The following is a 17,781-nucleotide window of genomic DNA, read 5'->3' on the forward strand; positions in this document are numbered from 1 at the left end:
TTTTTTTATTCTTCCTTGGTCCTGAAGGGGTGAGACCAGTGGAGTATCCTAGATGGCTGCTCACAGGCTTTTAAGACCCCAGATGCTACTCACCAAAGTAGAATGTACAGCATATTCTTTATCAACTATGTTATGCCAATTGAGATAGATATTCCCCTAGATCACGGACCCCACTGCCCTCAGCCCAGCAATTTGGTCCCTCGGGGAGTTTGGATGTGTCTATGGAGCTACCATGACGTTGTAATCAAGGCATTTTTGAGTTACAGCTCGCTAAAGCTTAAACTTCTGCATCACTTTGGATGATTTCCATGATGCATCTTACTTGGTGGTGCAGTGGTTAAGTGCTTGACTGCTAACCGAAAGGTCTGTAACTTGAACGCACCAGCCACTTGGTGGGAGCAAGATGTGGCAGTCTGCGTCTGTAAAGATCACAGCCTTGGAAAACTTGTGGGACATTTCTACTCTGCCATATAGGGTTGCTATGAGTTAGATTTGACTCCACAGCAATTTTTTTTTAAGGGGGTTGTTGGGACCCTGCTTAACTTTCCATTACTGGTAAACTTGTATCTTCTACTCTGTATTTCTTGTACTTTGATCTTTTAGCTTCGACTACACTGTAAGCTCTTTAAAACCACCCATTAACCAAACCCATTGCCATTGAGTTGATTCTGACTCATAGCGAGCCTACAGTACAGAGTAGAACTGCCCCATAGGGTTTCCGAGGCTATAAATTTTTACATAAGCAGACTGTGGCTGGTGGTTTTGAACTGCTGACCTTTTGCTTAGCAGCCGAGCCACTGAACACTTAACAATTGTGCCTCCAGGACTCCTTCCTTAAAATGAGAGGCTGCATTACTTTTGCTCTGAATTCGTATTGTCTATTACCGTGGACAGAACATAATAAGTTCTCAGTGAATATAAAATCTTTAGCACAGTCCTGGCACATGTGCTTGCTTAATAAATGGTACCAATAATTATTATTTATTATTACTTGAGGGGTTGATGCATCAAACTGAAGCTCTATTAGGAAACCAGAAAATTCTGATCTCTACCTCAGTCCTAAGAGCTTTTTCTTGCCCTCCTTATGACAAATAACCCAATTAAAAAATGAGCAAAGGATTTGAATAGACGGTTCTCCAAAGCAGACATACAAATGTTCGATAAACACATAAAACAATGTATTTAATGTCTTTAATCAAAATCACAATGAGTGCTCACTTTGGCAGCACATATACTAAAATTGGAATGATACAGAGAAGATTAGCATGGCCCTGGCGCAGGGATGACACACAAATTTGTGAAGCGTTCCATATTTTTTTCTGTGGACCTTCACTTGGAGTACAATCAAAAAAAGAAAATATCACAATAAGATAGAAATTCACACCTAGTAGGGTGACCATAATGAAAACAACAAACAATAGTGGAGAAATTGGAACCCTCACACATGGCCGGTAAGATAATACACTGTGCAGCCACAATGGAAAACAGTTTGGCAGTTCCTCAAAAAGTTAAACATAGCATTGCCACAGGACCTAACAACTTCTCTTCTAGGTACATATCCAAGATAAGTGAAAACATATGTCCACACAAAAACTTGTACATTTATGTTCATATCAGCATTATTCATAATATCCAAAAAGCAGTTGCTGCTAATTGCCATCAAGTCAGTGTAGACTCATGACAACCCCGTGTATTACAGAGTAGAACTGCTTCATCAGGTTTTCTTGGCTGTAATCTTAACAGAAGCAGACTGTCAGGCCTTTTCTTCCATGTACAGCTGGGTGGGTTTGAACCTCCAACCTTCAGCAGTCTAGTGCAAACTGTGCCACCTAGGGACCTTCCAAAAAAGTGGGCATAACCCAGATGTCTGTTAGTAGATGAATGGATAAATAAAATGTGGCATAGTCATAACATTGGAATATGAAGTACTGATACATGCTACAACATGAATGAACTTTGAAAACATTATGCTAAGTGAAAGAAAAAAGTCACAAAATATCTCATATTGTATGATTTATACGAAATGTCCAGAATAGGGAAATTTATAGAGACAGGAAGTGAATTAGTGGTTGCCAGGGCTGAAGGGAGAAAAGAATGAGAAGTGACTGCTAGTGGGTACAGATTTTCATTATGGGGTGATAAAAATGTTCCAGGATTACACAGCAATGATGGTTGCACAGCTCTCTGAATATATTAAAAGCCATTGAACCGTGCCCTTTAAAAAGGTAAATTTTATAATATAGGAATTATATCTCAATAAAAAGATAAATTAAGTACAACATTGGTCAGAAACCCAAACGGCCATCACAATTTTCATTCCTCATGCCAAAGGAAAAAGAACCATATTGTTAGTTGCTGTCGAGCTGGCCGTGACTCATTGAGACCCAAGTACAGCAGAACGAAATGTTGCCAGGACCCGAGCCACCTTCACATTTGTTGGTGTGCTCAAGTCCTTTGTTTTGGCTGCTGTGTATTTTGAGTGCCTTCCAACCTAGAGGGTCTCATCTTACAGCATTGTATCAGACAATATTCTGTTGTGAGCCAGCGTTTTCACTGACAAAGATTTGGAGACAGACCATCAGACCCTTCTTCCTAATCAGTCTTGGTCTGGAAGCTCTGCTGAAGCCTGTCCACCATGGGCAACCCTGCTGGTATTTGAAAGCCTGGTGGCATAGCTTCCAGCATCATAGCAACACATAAGCCACCACAGTATGACAAACTGACAGATAGGCAGTGGCAAGGCTATTTTTGACAGAAGTAGTTCTGTAATAACATATATATATATATACATATATATATATATAAATAAAAAGCTAAGTCCAAAAACATGTACCATCAAGTAATGCTACTAGATGAAAGGATGTGTACTTCCATCGTAAGCTTTCTTCAGTATGTTTTTTGGCTTGAACTCAATACTGTCCACCTGTATGCAATAATTTTAACTCATTGTTCTTTAAATGGTCTCTCCCAAGCCCTGTGACCAGGTGCTAGAAGAGACATATATAAAAAGAAACCAGAATTTCTCCGCTATACTACACTATACAAAGAGAGACTACTGAATGTATGATGTCATTCATGCGCTTAGCACTCTATCTGGAACACAGCTGGTGCTCATTAAATGCTTGTCGACTGACAGACTATTATTCAGTAAATAGTTGTTGACTTGGAGTCAAGACATGATTCCTGTTGGTGAAGAATTTTTTAAGTGGTAAAATTACACACATACGTCCATACACACAAGGAAAGTTTGAAGAAATCAGTTTGTTTTTTTTTTTTTTCCTTTTCAGGAATGTAAGATTGGTTAAATCATTGGCAGAATCAAGTGGGAGTTAAAGGGAAACTAGAAGCAAAAGGATCGGAGGTAGGACTCTTACATGATCCCAGCCAAACTATGTCAGTTTAGCCAATTGGAGCTTTAGAATTTGATACTGAGGAAACACAGACGCGCTCATCTGTGCAGCCATAGTTTATTATGTACGTGAAAAGGATAAGACAAGTTCACTTTCTCAGAATGCACAGCTACCCTTGGATCCCAAGTCCTCTAATCTTGGAAGGCACAATCAGCACAAATCCCTGGGATACAATCATGGTGGAGGTCGCTCAAAACCCTTAAACCGCGCGTATTTTCTACCATGCCGTAAACAGCTTTTCCTAAACCTCACCGTGGTAGCAACTAAGAAATATGGCAACAAAGGAGTCACATCTAACTCCCTACCTCCCAATGATTTGCCTTCAAGTTTTGCTAGCGATACCTCATAATAGGTTGAGTCATAGGTTCAGCTGACATAGCCTTCTATTACAATCTAAGTAGGCTTAGAGTTGTTCAAATATAACAATGATAATCCTTTAAATCTCTATGAACAAGAACATAAGCATCAAATTATCCATCCAAGAAAAGCAACTAAAATTATTGTAGATAAGACAATACAAGAGTCCCCTATAGTGTGATGGGCTCATTGCCATCCTCTCAATTTCTGTGAAACACTGTAATTTGATGCCATACTCACCCTATTCAAGAACCCTTTTTTTATCATTATTATATTACCAACGACATTTTTTTGTTCATTGTTGGTTTAACATCCACAAATTGTTTTCTTTGTAGTATACTGATCAATACTCAATTGAATGTTTTTAGTAATTTGTTTTGTGCCCCTAGCTGTACTGTACTAATTTTGGTGAGGAGAGGAGGCTACAGCTAGATAAATCTATGTCCCTCACAATGTTAGTGGTTGAGCAGGCAGGGCTGGGGGGAGGTGGGACAATAGCGACTGCCTCTGGAGAGAACTGTTTGGAGGTGGAACCTACTTCCTCTTCCTGAGGGGCCAAGGCAGTCACAGATGTGCTGACATAACCGTTAGCAACAAGGTCTAAATGAGGCAAATGAGCATGGCCACCAGAATCCAAGCAGGATTCAAGATATATGTCAGGTAGGGCAGCAGCCCTTGTTCTAAGATCCATTCATAGGTGGTTGATCCCTAGCCTGTGGGCTAGAGTATGAGACCAGGCAGGGTAATGCTTCAGCCTTCAACGAAGACAGTTGATACAGACTAGTCGGGTTTCAAAGCCCCAGCCACTTGTTGGGAAAATGATCCCAGAAGATGACTCAGACATTGGCTGGGAAACCAGAAAGGTTAGGGATTGTATAAACCAGTAGCGCAGACTGGCCAAAGACTCGAAGAAAGGAAAAACGTATTTCTAGTGGTAATTCCTCAGCGCAATAGATCTGTGTCTCACTCAGTTCTGTAATTGTGACTAAACCACCATGAGTAGGAGTCTGTTTTAGATCTCAGAGGATGGCTTTGAATATCTATTTTTCATCTCTCTTAAGTTGCTTAGGATGAGGGCAGGCCTGGATGATAGATGGGGTCATGAATGGATCCAAGAATGGGAAGATAGGAGGGCCAGAAGTTGAAGAAGTCAGGCAGAGGCTGGCGTGTGGGGAAGTGTGTGGAAGGTGATCAGCACAGACTAGTTTAAAATCAAAACCGTTGCTGCCCACCTGATTCTGACTTATGGTGACAGTGGGAATCAGAACCGAACTGTCTCCACAGGGTTTTTAATGGCTGATTTTTCAGCCTTTCTTCCAAAGGACCTCTGGATGGACTCAAACCTCCAACCTTTTGGTTAGAAGAGGAGCATGTTAACCATCTGCACCACTCATGGGCTCCATACACCAGGTACTCATCACATTAAGACTCTGGAAACAAATTACCTGGATTTGAATCCTGGCTCTATCATTTACTAACTAATTTTGGGCAATTTACATAGACTCTCTATGCCTCAGTTTCCTTACTTTTGAAATGAGAATAACATCAGTACTACTTTAGGATAATTTATGCATTATAGGTAATAAAAGAATAAATTGGGAGATGAATAGTAATAAAAACAAATTCATTACAGAATTATGGCAGGTTTACACATATATATACATACATATCTCCACACAGTGCATGGCACACGCACACATCTATTCATAAAGGAATCACCAAATGAAAGAAATCTGAGAAATCTTAATTTGGCCTAGCGAGTTGTGCTCTGCTTTCATTCTCACCAGGTCAGACTCTTCGTCCAATGTGTTGCTTGCCGAACCGCGGGAATAGGTAGAGGGGGAAGACAGGAATCCTGTGAATGAATTCATGTCTCACTGAGAAGCTATATTAATTCCAGCAGAATCTTTGAGTAGCTCAGCTGAGAAAAGCATTCCTGGCTGTGACCAAAGACCTAGCAGTGCCACAGACTCACTGCCTTGCAGTGGGGGCACAAAGCCAGACTTGCCCTAGAACCCCAGCTGACATCTACCTCTTCCCACCACTTTTACTGTGTGTGGAGAAATACTTTCATTGTCAAAGTACCCATTTATCTTGGCTGTCAAGTTTTGTAGAGTATAACATGCATTTATAGTTCCTCTTTTCCTGATTTGTTACTGACCTCGGGACTTTGTGGAATATAAAAGGGGATGAGAGTATCCAGCTAACAGTAAAGACACAGAATATGAATTACCAAGCTCTATTTTTAAATAGCATACTCGAATTCAAAAGGGATACATAGTCTCATAATGGCCATTTTTTTACAACTCTTGTACTTCATTCCTTTCTGCAGCTAGAATCAGAAAAAAGGTGAAGGGCATTATCATACTCTAATAACTTGTGAAGACAGAAGAGAGAAAAAATTTTATTTTCCAAAACTCTTCCATAGGTATAACTTAGTAATTATTGTAGTAGCACTGGACAGCCCTGGGCTTGCTTCCTTCTCCGACTGTCAACTGTGTGACTCAGCCAAGTACTTCAGCTTGAGCTTCAGCTGAAGCGGCAGTGTTAGTCATGGCATCCTCACCGGTACTTAAGTGTTTAACACGGTGCTTGGAATATAAGTACTTACAATTTTCCAGCTATTATCATTTTATTCAAAATTTAACCTCTTTTTATAATTATGCTCTTCTACTAAACCAATAATTGATTTTTGTTCTCGGGTTGAAGAAAACCCAATGATTCCACAGTTTCTGTGCAATATCAACAACACTTACTTCGTCTTGAAGTCCAATGCATCTTTTCTTGACCCTAGGCTTTACTATTAGCTCACTGACATCTTTAAATAAAAGAGAATTTGATATTCAGTTCATCATATACGTAAGGCTAAGGAATGGGCAACCTACACAGCTGAAAGGAATCACAGAAAAGGCCACCTCAGCAAACGTGTGGACAAAGAAGCACCTGCATATCAAGGCTGTTCTCAGGCAGCAGTTTGTTTCCATAGCACCTACAGAAAAAGACAAAATTTCCCATTACTGCCCCAAAGCAAAGCAGAAAAACATCAAGCAGTTAAGAACTCAAACTTTTGGTAAGGAAAGATGGTGACATTTTCTAATAATCAGACATCACATTTTAAAATTTGGTTTCAGGTTTGTTTTCTTTATACAGTTACCTAAAGGTCATTCTTATGCTCTAATTCAATTTTATATTAACATGCAATGTAAAATGTCTAATATTTGTTTGACTTACATGACTAATCATTCAAATTACTAAAATCTAAGATGTCACGTTTGCTTAGTTTTGAAGAAAAAATTACATAATAAAATAGAAACACTTCCCAGTAAGGAAGAAGTTAGGAGTAGGAGTTCCAGAAAATTTCAGAATGAAAGTCAATATGATCATAAATGAGAAGGTGGGAACTCTGGTCATTATTTATTCCTTCATTTGTTTTAAAAATATCTTTTGAACAACTTCTAAGTACTCAACACCGTTCTATATGCACGGAGACACAGTTCCTGCCTTCAAGAAGCTTACAATCCAGTGAAGACAGGAGACTGGAAGATCAGTGGTTACATCACAGGGTAGAAAATGTTTCATTAGAAGTAGATACAAGATGCTGGGGGACCTAATGGAGAGACGTCATGGCGCGCAAAAAAAAAAAAAAAAGTAACGCTGAAGAGAGAGATAACAGACTCCTCAGAGAAAAGAAAAACTAATCAAGAAAAGGTCTGCCCTTCTGAATTCAAACACATTTAATACTTGGCACAACACGTTGAAGATACATCCTGTTCTTTAACATATCTCTTGTCCAAATGATTCTGAGACTCACCCAACCATGATTACAAGATTCACAGTATTAAGTATAGTAACACGACACAACTACCCAGGACTCGATCTGGTGCTCTATTTATAAAACTTCAAAAGGCACACTTAGTTTACACAAGTTAACATGGGCTACATGAAACGTTCTGCTAGCTGGAGTAAACATTCTTTTAACGTTGTACCTTGGTATCATCTTCTCTGAAAGATGGACAGTGGAAGTCAAAAAGGAGTTACTCTATAGGCACTGATGTATGGAAAATACATTTAGCGTTTCTACATACTGTAAATGGGAAATGTTTTTTATGCTAGAAAAGTCTGACAAACTGAACAGTCTGTAAAGAACGGAACTTCTCTTGCCCATCAATTCAAATGTGAAATGAATAAGCAGCAAGATTTATCTACTTATTAAACTAATTACTCTGAAATTCTTTGGTTGTCAGTTTCCAAAACAGTGTGGAAACTTGGAAACTGCTTTCCCACTCAATTCTTGTGGGTGGCCTGAGTCCCCACGATGCTCACAGCTGAGAAGCATTTTTAATGCATTATTATCTTATTTTGTGGTAATCAACTAAGAGAAAATTAAATCTTCTCTTAAAATAAAATAATAATAAAAAACATCACTCCTGAATGACTTCAGACTGCAGGTATGCAAGACAGACTCTCTTCCTTTTATATCCCGAATGCCTCTTTTGCACACCGTCACTTCTGTAACATACTAAAATGAGGTCTATCATTAAATCTGGATGGCCCAGTTTACTGACAGATTATATGAGAGCATCAGGCAGTTTATGCTGCTAAAGTCAGTTAATAATAATACTTAAAAGTTTTTTGTTACCATAAAAACAGTAGAGAAACCTTTATGCTATATGGTTAAGTTCACAAAAAGCACTCCAAAGATATGTGATCAAACTATTGCCAGAACATTCCAAAGTCTGTACATGTTGTTCCAAATGCAATCATGACAACTACAACGGAAGCAGTACAAAGCAAGAAGAAAACCTTGGTCTTTCCCAAATGATTTCAACCTCACTCCTTGGGAGGACAGGCAATAAAAGTATGTTACAGGCTGTGCTTTTTTCCAACAGATGTCATCTGGGACCGCATGTTACCAGCAGTTTCAGATTTTTTCATTATCATCATCGATTTTTTTAAACCCAACTGGGCTGGCTTGTTTCAAAGAAGACTTAGAAACATCTGTGTGCATGGTGGACATGGCAATTGTCTCATAGTCATCATCCCGAGACCGGAAATCACAAAAGTTAAAGAAGAACTGCAAGTCCCTCTGGAAGTTTTTGTTCAGGAATCCATAAAATATGGGATTGACACAGGTGGAAATCATTGCTGTGAGGTGGCAGAGCAGGAATAACAGGTTATGGTTGCACGTAGCAATGATCTGATGATTCCAATCAAACACAGTGTTAAAGATGGTGAGAGGCAGCCAGCAGACTGCAAATGCAACCACGATGGACAGCAACATGATATTGATTCTTTTGGTTTCACTGGACCTGTACTTATTATCTCTCATCTTGTCCATCATGGTGTTTCTCCTTTTTAAGCGTATATATATCTATGGAGGGAAAACAAATGAGTTCAAGTAGAGTCACTCATTTAAAGAGGAATTCTGTGGAGAGAAGGTAAAAATGGAAATGGTAGGAGAAAAACGCTTTCTTACCTTGAAGTAGCAAATAAATATAAAACAGAGCGGGCCAAAATACTGCAGTACCAACAGGAGAGTGGTATACGACAACCTGTGAGAGTCCGATGGGAATTTATCAAAGCACACATACTTGTCCTTGAACGCATCAAGTGTCACATTTTGGAATGGTTCATCGGTCAAGACTTGATAGATCAGGAAGGGCAGAGAAGAAGCCACGGCAACAACCCAGATGACAGCGATACCTAAATAAGCATGTCTATTATTTGGTCGCCACCCTTGTGGGTTGATTATCAGCTGATGCCGTTCCACAGCGATGAGGACCAGGGAGAAAATAGACACAGTGATGGAAACACATTGCACAAAAGGATTCAACTTGCACATCGCCTCACCAAAGACCCAGTGGTCCATCAGTGTGTAGACAAAGGTGAAGGGGAGACACATGATGGCAACAAGCAAGTCTGAGAAGGAAAGGTTCACAATCAGGATGTTGGTAACATTTCTCATCTCCTTTTGTTTCAGGATGATTATGATCAAAGCCAGGTTTCCAGAGACCCCAAGAATTATCACAGCTCCATAAGCAAGAGCTAATGTAAATATCATGGCCAAGGGCAGATGGCAATCATCATTTTCAAAACCTAAAAGCTGTGAACTCTTCTCTGAAAAATTATAATCCACTGAATGATTTTCTACCTGGGAAGATACTGTCGAGTTCATTTTGATTGGTTTGGTTGTTATAGATTAAACAAATGGACAATATATTTCTTCAAAGCAGGTCAAATGTTCATCTTACTCTTATTCCCCATATTGGAATCCATTTACCAAAATTATTCTGAACTCTGCATCTTCTTGAACTGAACAATCTGTAAAGAGAAAATAACCAAATTGCATTACTGATTTTCTTGAGGGCAGTCAAAATGAATTCTGACTCAGTATTTTTTTTAAGTGAAAACACTGAATAAAATGCAATCTGTACAAACATCTTTTTTTAAATAGCAGAAACAATGCAAACATTTTGAGAAAAAAAAAATTTCCTACTATTTTTAACTGAGCTAGTTGACACACTGAGTTTCAGAAGAGCCTAGTGTCTATAAGCCAGTAAAGCCCGAAAATCAAACGCAGAAAGCCTGGTACAAACGGCACAATCATTGTAAGAACAAGAATGTACAACAAACAATTTAACGCACAGATTAAAATACAAGAAAATATATGAAACGTAGCCAGAAACAAACAAAGCAGAAAGAAACAAACTACCTAATTCTTGCTCTGAGTATGGAAACAGAAGAATTACTGTAGAGGTCAAGGGTGTTGATAGCTGCAAGCAGGACTGCTCGTTAAGGCGGACGTTAATTCGCACAAGTATATTCAAAGGGAGTGAAATAGCAGAAATTCCGTCTTACGTAGAGCTGTAGCAGGACAAGGAGACGTTTGATCTGAACCAGACTTAGTAGAAATGGTATAGTTGTGTTTTCATATTTGAATGGGTGGCCTGTGAAACAGGGATTATGATGTTCTGTGTAAGTACACAAGACAGAAATAGGACCAAGAGATGGACATTATTAAAAACACATATTCCATGTGAATATAAGTAAAAAGGGTTAATCAAGTAGAATAAAGCTAGAACTGCTCCATATCAAAAGTTTATAAGCACTACATGACTGACGACTTCAGGGGATTCTTGCACTCTGTACGAGACTCAATCTAACGACTCTGAAACTCTCTCAAAGGACTTCTAAGATTTTTTCCTATAAGCAAACCCCCTCCCACCAGACTGTATGCAGATCCAATGCAGGGATCTAAATTTCATAAGAGGAATACTCTCACTAACAAATCACAGACATCAGCCATGCAGAGATTAAAAATTACTCTTTTTAAATCTCTGATTTTCTCTAGATTCCTAAGTAGATACAAGAGATGGGATTTTTACGGTAACTAACCGTTGTGCTTTTGCCAAGAGACTAAATTTCATTTCTGTTTTTCTTAAGTGAGAACAATGAAGAAAATCATGCAGAGTTACTTCCACTGAAAGGGAGAGAAGAAATCCAATGAACACAAGGCACATTTGCCTTCTGAGTGACACTTCTAGTAAGTCTTTCCCAGAGTGTTTTTGGTTTCTGGAATATATAGGGTGCTTTTTATTATGAAACCACAATTTAACCTTATAAAACTGAAGAAGAAGAAAAAAAAAAGGTTGCTCTCATTAAGTCACAATGAAGGCATTACGAGTGGGAATGGTGATGGAATGATTGCAGGTGTTTCTGTTATTAGACATATGGTTCTCGCCGCCTCTGTGCAACAACCTGTAACTCCCTAATACTTACGCGGTACTCACAGTTTTTCTCTTAAGACTACAGGCAGAGAGAATGACCTTGTGTCTCACTGTGTTTGGGAACAAACCCTGAAGAAGCAAGTAATGATCTAAAAGTTCTTTGGAGGTCAGTCACTAGGGGTGCGGGGGGAGGGGGGTTTGGACCACATCAGGTGACACTGTCAGAGGGGGTGACACCAAAAGGACTGCCTATAAATTTTTTGTATGGTGTTTCAGCAAAAATTTATTATTTTTTAATAAAAATATCCCTGTAGTTAGTTCCAACAACAAAAACATTTTTTCGTAAACCCAACTTACATGTATCAATATACCTATAAGGCTAAAACTCTATGCTAATTTACTTTTTGAACCTTCTAATGTGCTCTGGTCAGAGCTGCCATTATTACCCAATTACAATGATGCTTTGAAACAAGTGGTTTCGTCTCCACAATGGTACAAGCACGTGCTGTTTTTGTTGGTGCTGGTGTTTCTATAGTCTCTGATCTTGTCAAATTTCCTGGTGTTTTAGCTACAATATTGCGGTAATTAATATCTGTGAACTTGTATCAATAACTTTTTTGAGGATTAATAGTAATTAGAGGAAAAGGAGAAAAATCAAAAAAAGGCTTTCCCACTCAGTTACTAATAATGTTGTAACCAATGCTGTAATTTGATACAGACTTTACAAAACAATTTTATTGTTAGTATTCATACAATCTAAGAAATACTACATTTAAGCAATTTACAACAATATTTACCACATATCATTCTATGACTAAAACTGATAATAAACATTACTAAGGATTCTGTAAGGTCTGGTATGAGAGGAGCTCCATGGGGTGGTGACACCAACCATAGTGATGCCACTGTTGGAAGTCTCTTACTTTCTTAAGAATTCAAGAAAATTCAGCATTATACTTCATATTGAAGTTATCTGCCAGTTAACTGAGTTTCTTCCCATCATTTAAAGTAAAACTGGCACAGTAGGAAGGTGGACTATCTGCTTTATGCTCCAGCTTCTCATGGCTGTCTGTCACCAAGCGCCGCCAGGTGCATGCGTGACCCGGTATGTGACACAGGACATATGGTCTCTTGGGTACATTTCTCAGCCTGACACCTGAAGACTTCTACATCGAGCCCCCTTCTGCCTCTCACCCCTTGCTCTACCTACCTCGCTGTGAGTACTCTGTTCCTGGCCAGCCAGTCTACTCACAGTTCACCTAATGTGCCTGGCCAGTCTCAGCTTCTGTATCTTTCCCTGCCAATCCTCTTGCTTGGTGTTCTTTCTGTCTCATCACCGATCCAAATTCTACACATCTTTCAAAGCTCCATTTAGTCCCTCAAATTCTTAATTGGTTCTTCTCAATTATAATACAGGAGTCCCTGGGTGACACAAATGGCTAAGGGATGGACTACGAACTGAAAGGGTGACGGTTCAAACCCACCCAGGGGCTTCTCAGAAGACAGACCTAGAGATCTGCTTCAGAAAGGACACAGCCATGAAAACCCAATGGAGCTGTTCTACTCTGAACACATGCGATCACCATGAGTCAGAGTTGACTCGACAGCAAATAACAACAACATTACAACCCCTGTAATGTAGGGACTGTGTATACTTCATACCCAAAACCCACTGCTGTGGGGTCGATTCTGATTCATAATGACCCTACAGGACAGAGTAGAACCGTCTCATAGGGTTTCCAAAGCTGTAGCCCTCATGAGTGCAGGCTGCCACAACTTTCTCCTGCAGAGCAGCTGGTGGGTTTGAACCACCAACCTTTCAGCTAACAACTGAGTGCTTAACCACTCTACCATCAGGACTCCTTGCATACTTCAGACTACCTTGCAAATATTAGTTTCAGAATAAAAGGGGGTTGACTGATGAAGTAGATACATGGTTGAAACAGCAGATTCTTGTGTGACTTAAATATTAATTCCATTAGCTGGATTTTATCCTAGTTCTTTTACATACGATATGATTGCTAATTCCACACAGTCATTAAATTAAGTCAGGTACGTAGAGAAGATTAGGAGACTGTGCCACAACTGATTTGCAACTGGCTGTTTACCTAAAGGTTGGTAATTTGGACACCCAGCAGCTCTGAGATGAAAGGCCTGGTGATTTTGTAAAGATTACAGCCAAGAAAACCCTGTGGAGTAGTCCTACTCTGTAACACGCAGGGTCGTTAAGAGTTGGGGGCCAACTGAATAGCAGCTAACAACCACAACAACATATAAGGAAGACGTCCCTGGGTGGTGAAAACAGTTTGCACTTGACTACTAACCCAAAAAGGAACCCTGAAAGGTCGGCGGCTCAACCCCACTCAGAGGCTCAGTGGGAGAAAAGACCTGGCCATCCGCTCCTATAAAGCTTACAGCCTAGGAAATCCTACAGGGCAGTTCTGTTCTAATCAGTTGGGTCACTGTGAGTCAGAATTAACTCAAGGGCACAAAACAAGAACAACTGCCCTAAAGGTTGGTGGTTTGAACCCACTCAGCAGCACTGTGGAAGAAAGTCCTAGGGATCTGTTTTTGCAAATATCAGAGCCAAGAAAACCGTCCTGAGCACAGTGCGTCTCTAGAATGCACAGGGCCACCACCAGTTGGAATCAACTCAAAGGCAAGAGAAAGACTACAAGGAAAAATGATGTTACACTCTGTTAAAAAGAAGAAGAAAAAAAAAAAAAGACTTGTTTCTGAAATTCATTGGTCCAACATTTATTGAACACTTATTTGTGTCAAGCACTATTTTAGTGGACACAACCGTGACTACTTTCTTTGAGTTTCTAGTCTAGCAGAAGGAGAAAGGCAAAAAAAAAAAAAAAAAAAAAAAAAATACATTAACAAAAGATAAAGCATGCTAAATGATAAGAAACACTTGGAAACTCTGGTGGTGTAGTGCTTAAGAGCTACAGCTGCTAACCAAAAGGTCGGCAGTTTGAATCTACCAGGTGCTCCTTGGAAAGAAACCCTATGGGGCAGTTCTACCCTGTCCTGTAGGGTTGCTATGAGTTGGAATCGATGCGATGGCCATGAGTCTTTTTTGTTTTTTTATTATGGAGGAAAGTTAAAGCAGGAAGGGGAATTGAGACTGTTGGGGATCGCAATGTATCCCTAGGTGGTAAATCGGCCTCGGACTGGCTCAGGACAAGCAGGGGTGGCCAGTGAGGAAGCCGTGCTGCTACTTCAGGAAGAGCACTGCGTGTGTATAAAGTCCCTGAAGCTGGAGCGTACTTGGTGTGCTAAACAGCAATGAGAAGTGGGATAAATACGGGAGAGATTAGAAAAAATGAATTTAGAAGGGTAAAGGAGGGGACACAGGGTGTACAGGGCCTTATTCCATGACTCTGATAGAAATGGGGAGCCACTGGAGAGTCTCCGACAAAGGAGTAAGAAGACAGGCCTTTTGTTTTAAAATGACAACAAACCTTAAAATAATGCAGAGAGAGAGAATGGGGTCACAGTTCAAGGTTTACAGTAGAAAGGAAGTAGAAAATTGGATATTCTAAACTTTATATCCACTGATGGACTTGGACAAAAAGCAATACATAAGGTAATTAATGTAAGCACATTAAATTATTACAATGTGTGAGCCACAAAGATTTCTTGAGATGAGTCTCAGTTAACATACTGAAACTCTGCTCCGACATTCTGACATCATATTTGATAGCCATGCTCTGTGGGCAATAGCAGTTTTCCTACTAAGTAGAAGTTAACTTAGTTGCAGAGAAAATAAAAGCTTTACTTCTTAAAATAAAATGTTTGCAAGCCTCTGTTGCTAAGTGAATGTGCAATAATCATCCTAGTTTGGTAAAACAGTTCTGCATTTGATAAAATAAGTACTTTCACTTTATCTCTGTATAATTTCAAGAAGAAATAATTGTCATAAAAAGAATAATACTAGGAGGAAAATAATTTACATGGTTTATCTTTGCCAAAAAAGATTTTTTTTTATATTTACTATTACCAATACATTTTCTAAAATAACCTGTGTGACTATATATATGTGACTATATACACTGAAAATTAAAAGCTGTTAATCTCAGTATAGCTATTGTGTGCATTTAGCGACAAAACAGGCACTGCAGACATCACCGAGTGGCAAACGAGCCCCCTCCTCCAGGGAATTTCCTTCTCCTTTCCTATCAGGACGATGGCCTTATCGCTGCTTGCTGTTGGCAGTGCTCTTACTGTCTGAAAACTCAGCACTCCGATCATAACCTGCTGCAGATAATTTTTTCAAATATTCATTTTTGGCTTTTCCCCCTTATTATGTTTTGGAAAAGAAACGACAGCATAGTTACATCCCGCCTCCCAAAGTTACAGCCAGCTTATCTAAATGAGTTACATAATTCCTTGCTCCCCGCCCCCCCGCCCCGCGGGGGAGGGCTTGTTCAACAGACAGCTGCCTTAAAACAATAAGGAAAGACTAATAAGAAAAGTAGTAGCCACCGAAAAACACTGTCTTTAGCCATGGATGGGGAACTGGACCTGAGTGCTTTTTGCTCTGTCTTGCCTTAGCAGGGAGCCAGCCCCAAGTCTTGGGACTGCCAGCTCTTTGTAGGTTCTTGTCTGGGCAAAGGCGGTCAGCTCTGGACATCCCTCTGCCTGGGAGTGCCACCCCTAGAGTTACATTTTCTCATTGAATCCAGGTGGGCATGGCAAATCACTGAGCGCTCTAAAGAAAAGTGGAAGCTCCAAACACACGTTCTCCCCTCCTCTAGGTTTCTCTGTGCTCAGGAGTTAGCGGAAGAACGAAATGAAACGTTCAATCAAAATTCCACTCCGCAGGCTTACGCGTCCACGTCCTCCTATTGTGTATAACTAGGCGGATGGCCCAGCGTTTCCCCCATTCCCGACCTTCCTCGTGCCCCAAATACATAATCCATCTGTCCGTCCGCCATCCGTCCGTCCACCCATCCATCCATCCATCGGGGAACGTCTCTACCGGTGACTGATGAGAGACTGACAAAACGGAAAACATCCAAACCAACCAAAAACAAAACAAGCCGAATCCAAACCCAAAATAAATTGTCTCTCTCCCCTTGCCTGGCATCAGTCCTAAAAACAACCGCCTCTCTCCAGTACCCCTGGGGACCAAGGGGACACCTAGCTAAGGCATCTCCACCTCCTGTCCATCCCCAATCTCCTTCATGGTGATTCTGAAAAAGGGGCTAAATAAAGGCTTCGACGGTTAAAATCTGGAAACAGTAGGACAGGGCGCCGCGGAAGAGCCCAGAACAGGGGAGCGGGCGGGGCTCAGGGCGGACGCGGGGTGCCCACAAGTGCGGACGGGCGCTCCAGCCCGCCCGCGCCCCCCGGGCACGAGACGCCGGGTGAGGGGACGAAGGCGGACCACAGACCAAGCCCACCCTTCTCCAGCCCAGCCCAGCCGGTTACTCGGCAAAAACTCCGGGGCGGAGGTTCTTGCCTGTGGCTCCTGCGAGCTCCAGAAAAATGCGCAAACGGGCCAAGTGTGGGAAGCTGAGGGCACCCTCCGAGCCCCCGGGGCTCTTAACTAGAACCCGAGCAGAGAACTTGGGTTCCCGGTCAGAAATCCCCCAGAAGCAGGTGTGGGGACGCCGCGACCTCCCGGTAAGGACCTCTTCCTTTAAAGGTCTGCCCTAAACTCACAGGCTGCAGTCCTGGGGCTGTGGATAACCACAGGGTCGCTAGGAGTTGGAGTCGACTGGACCGCAGCGGCTTTGGTTTGGGGTTCGGTCCCTTCCGCAGTCGGTTCCCCGCCTCAACTCAGCTCCCCACGGCGAGCTTCCGGCTCTCGCATCCTTTTTTTTTTTTTTTTCCATCCTTCACCCCACCAATGAGAAATTTCTCAAAAGTCTCTTAAAAGGCGTTAACTTGAAACTTACCATCTCTTGGGCACGTCTTACCCGCCCCGGCGTATTCAAGAGGGAGAGGTGGTCACGGAAGGGAGCAGAGCCGGGAGAAAAGATCCGCTAGCATTGCTCAGGCTCTAACCCTAAAGATTGACGACGATAAGAAGAGACGCCCCCTTAAAGCCGAACTCCACCCCGCCCCGGACCACGTGACCGCCCCGAGGCGTGCCGGCGCCCCCCGCGCGAGCGCCTGGCCTGCTGTCCCCCAGGGATGCGTCCCCAGGAGTTCTGGAAAGAAAAGGCGATAAACGTAAGGCTCGCGGCGCGCCGGGGAAAGGGAGCACTGGTCCCTACAAGTCCCCGACTGGGAAGGCAGGGCGGCTCTCCACACCAGCTTTTAAAGTCAGCGCC

General features: G+C 41.4%; 1 protein-coding gene and 1 non-coding gene across 2 annotated transcripts; one reads left to right on the top strand and one right to left on the bottom strand.

The window, feature by feature from the left end:
- The first annotated feature begins 1,210 nt into the window (after positions 1-1,210).
- Positions 1,211-1,317, top strand: LOC111752962 (U6 spliceosomal RNA). The gene has a single exon (XR_002787811.1). It is a non-coding gene; the product is annotated as a U6 spliceosomal RNA (small nuclear RNA).
- Positions 1,318-7,408: 6,091 nt separating this feature from the next.
- On the bottom strand, positions 7,409-17,547 carry NPY1R (neuropeptide Y receptor Y1). Its single transcript, XM_003418487.4, has 3 exons — positions 17,404-17,547; positions 9,244-10,088; positions 7,409-9,138 (listed from the first exon to the last, which is right to left on the bottom strand). Exons 2-3 carry the CDS (start codon positions 9,940-9,942, stop codon positions 8,689-8,691), a joined length of 1,149 nt encoding a protein of 382 aa, XP_003418535.2. The 5' UTR covers positions 9,943-10,088; positions 17,404-17,547; the 3' UTR covers positions 7,409-8,688.
- Positions 17,548-17,781: the final 234 nt, after the last annotated feature.

This window comes from Loxodonta africana, chromosome 13 (assembly GCF_030014295.1).
Source record: "Loxodonta africana isolate mLoxAfr1 chromosome 13, mLoxAfr1.hap2, whole genome shotgun sequence".
NCBI lineage: Eukaryota > Metazoa > Chordata > Mammalia > Proboscidea > Elephantidae > Loxodonta > Loxodonta africana.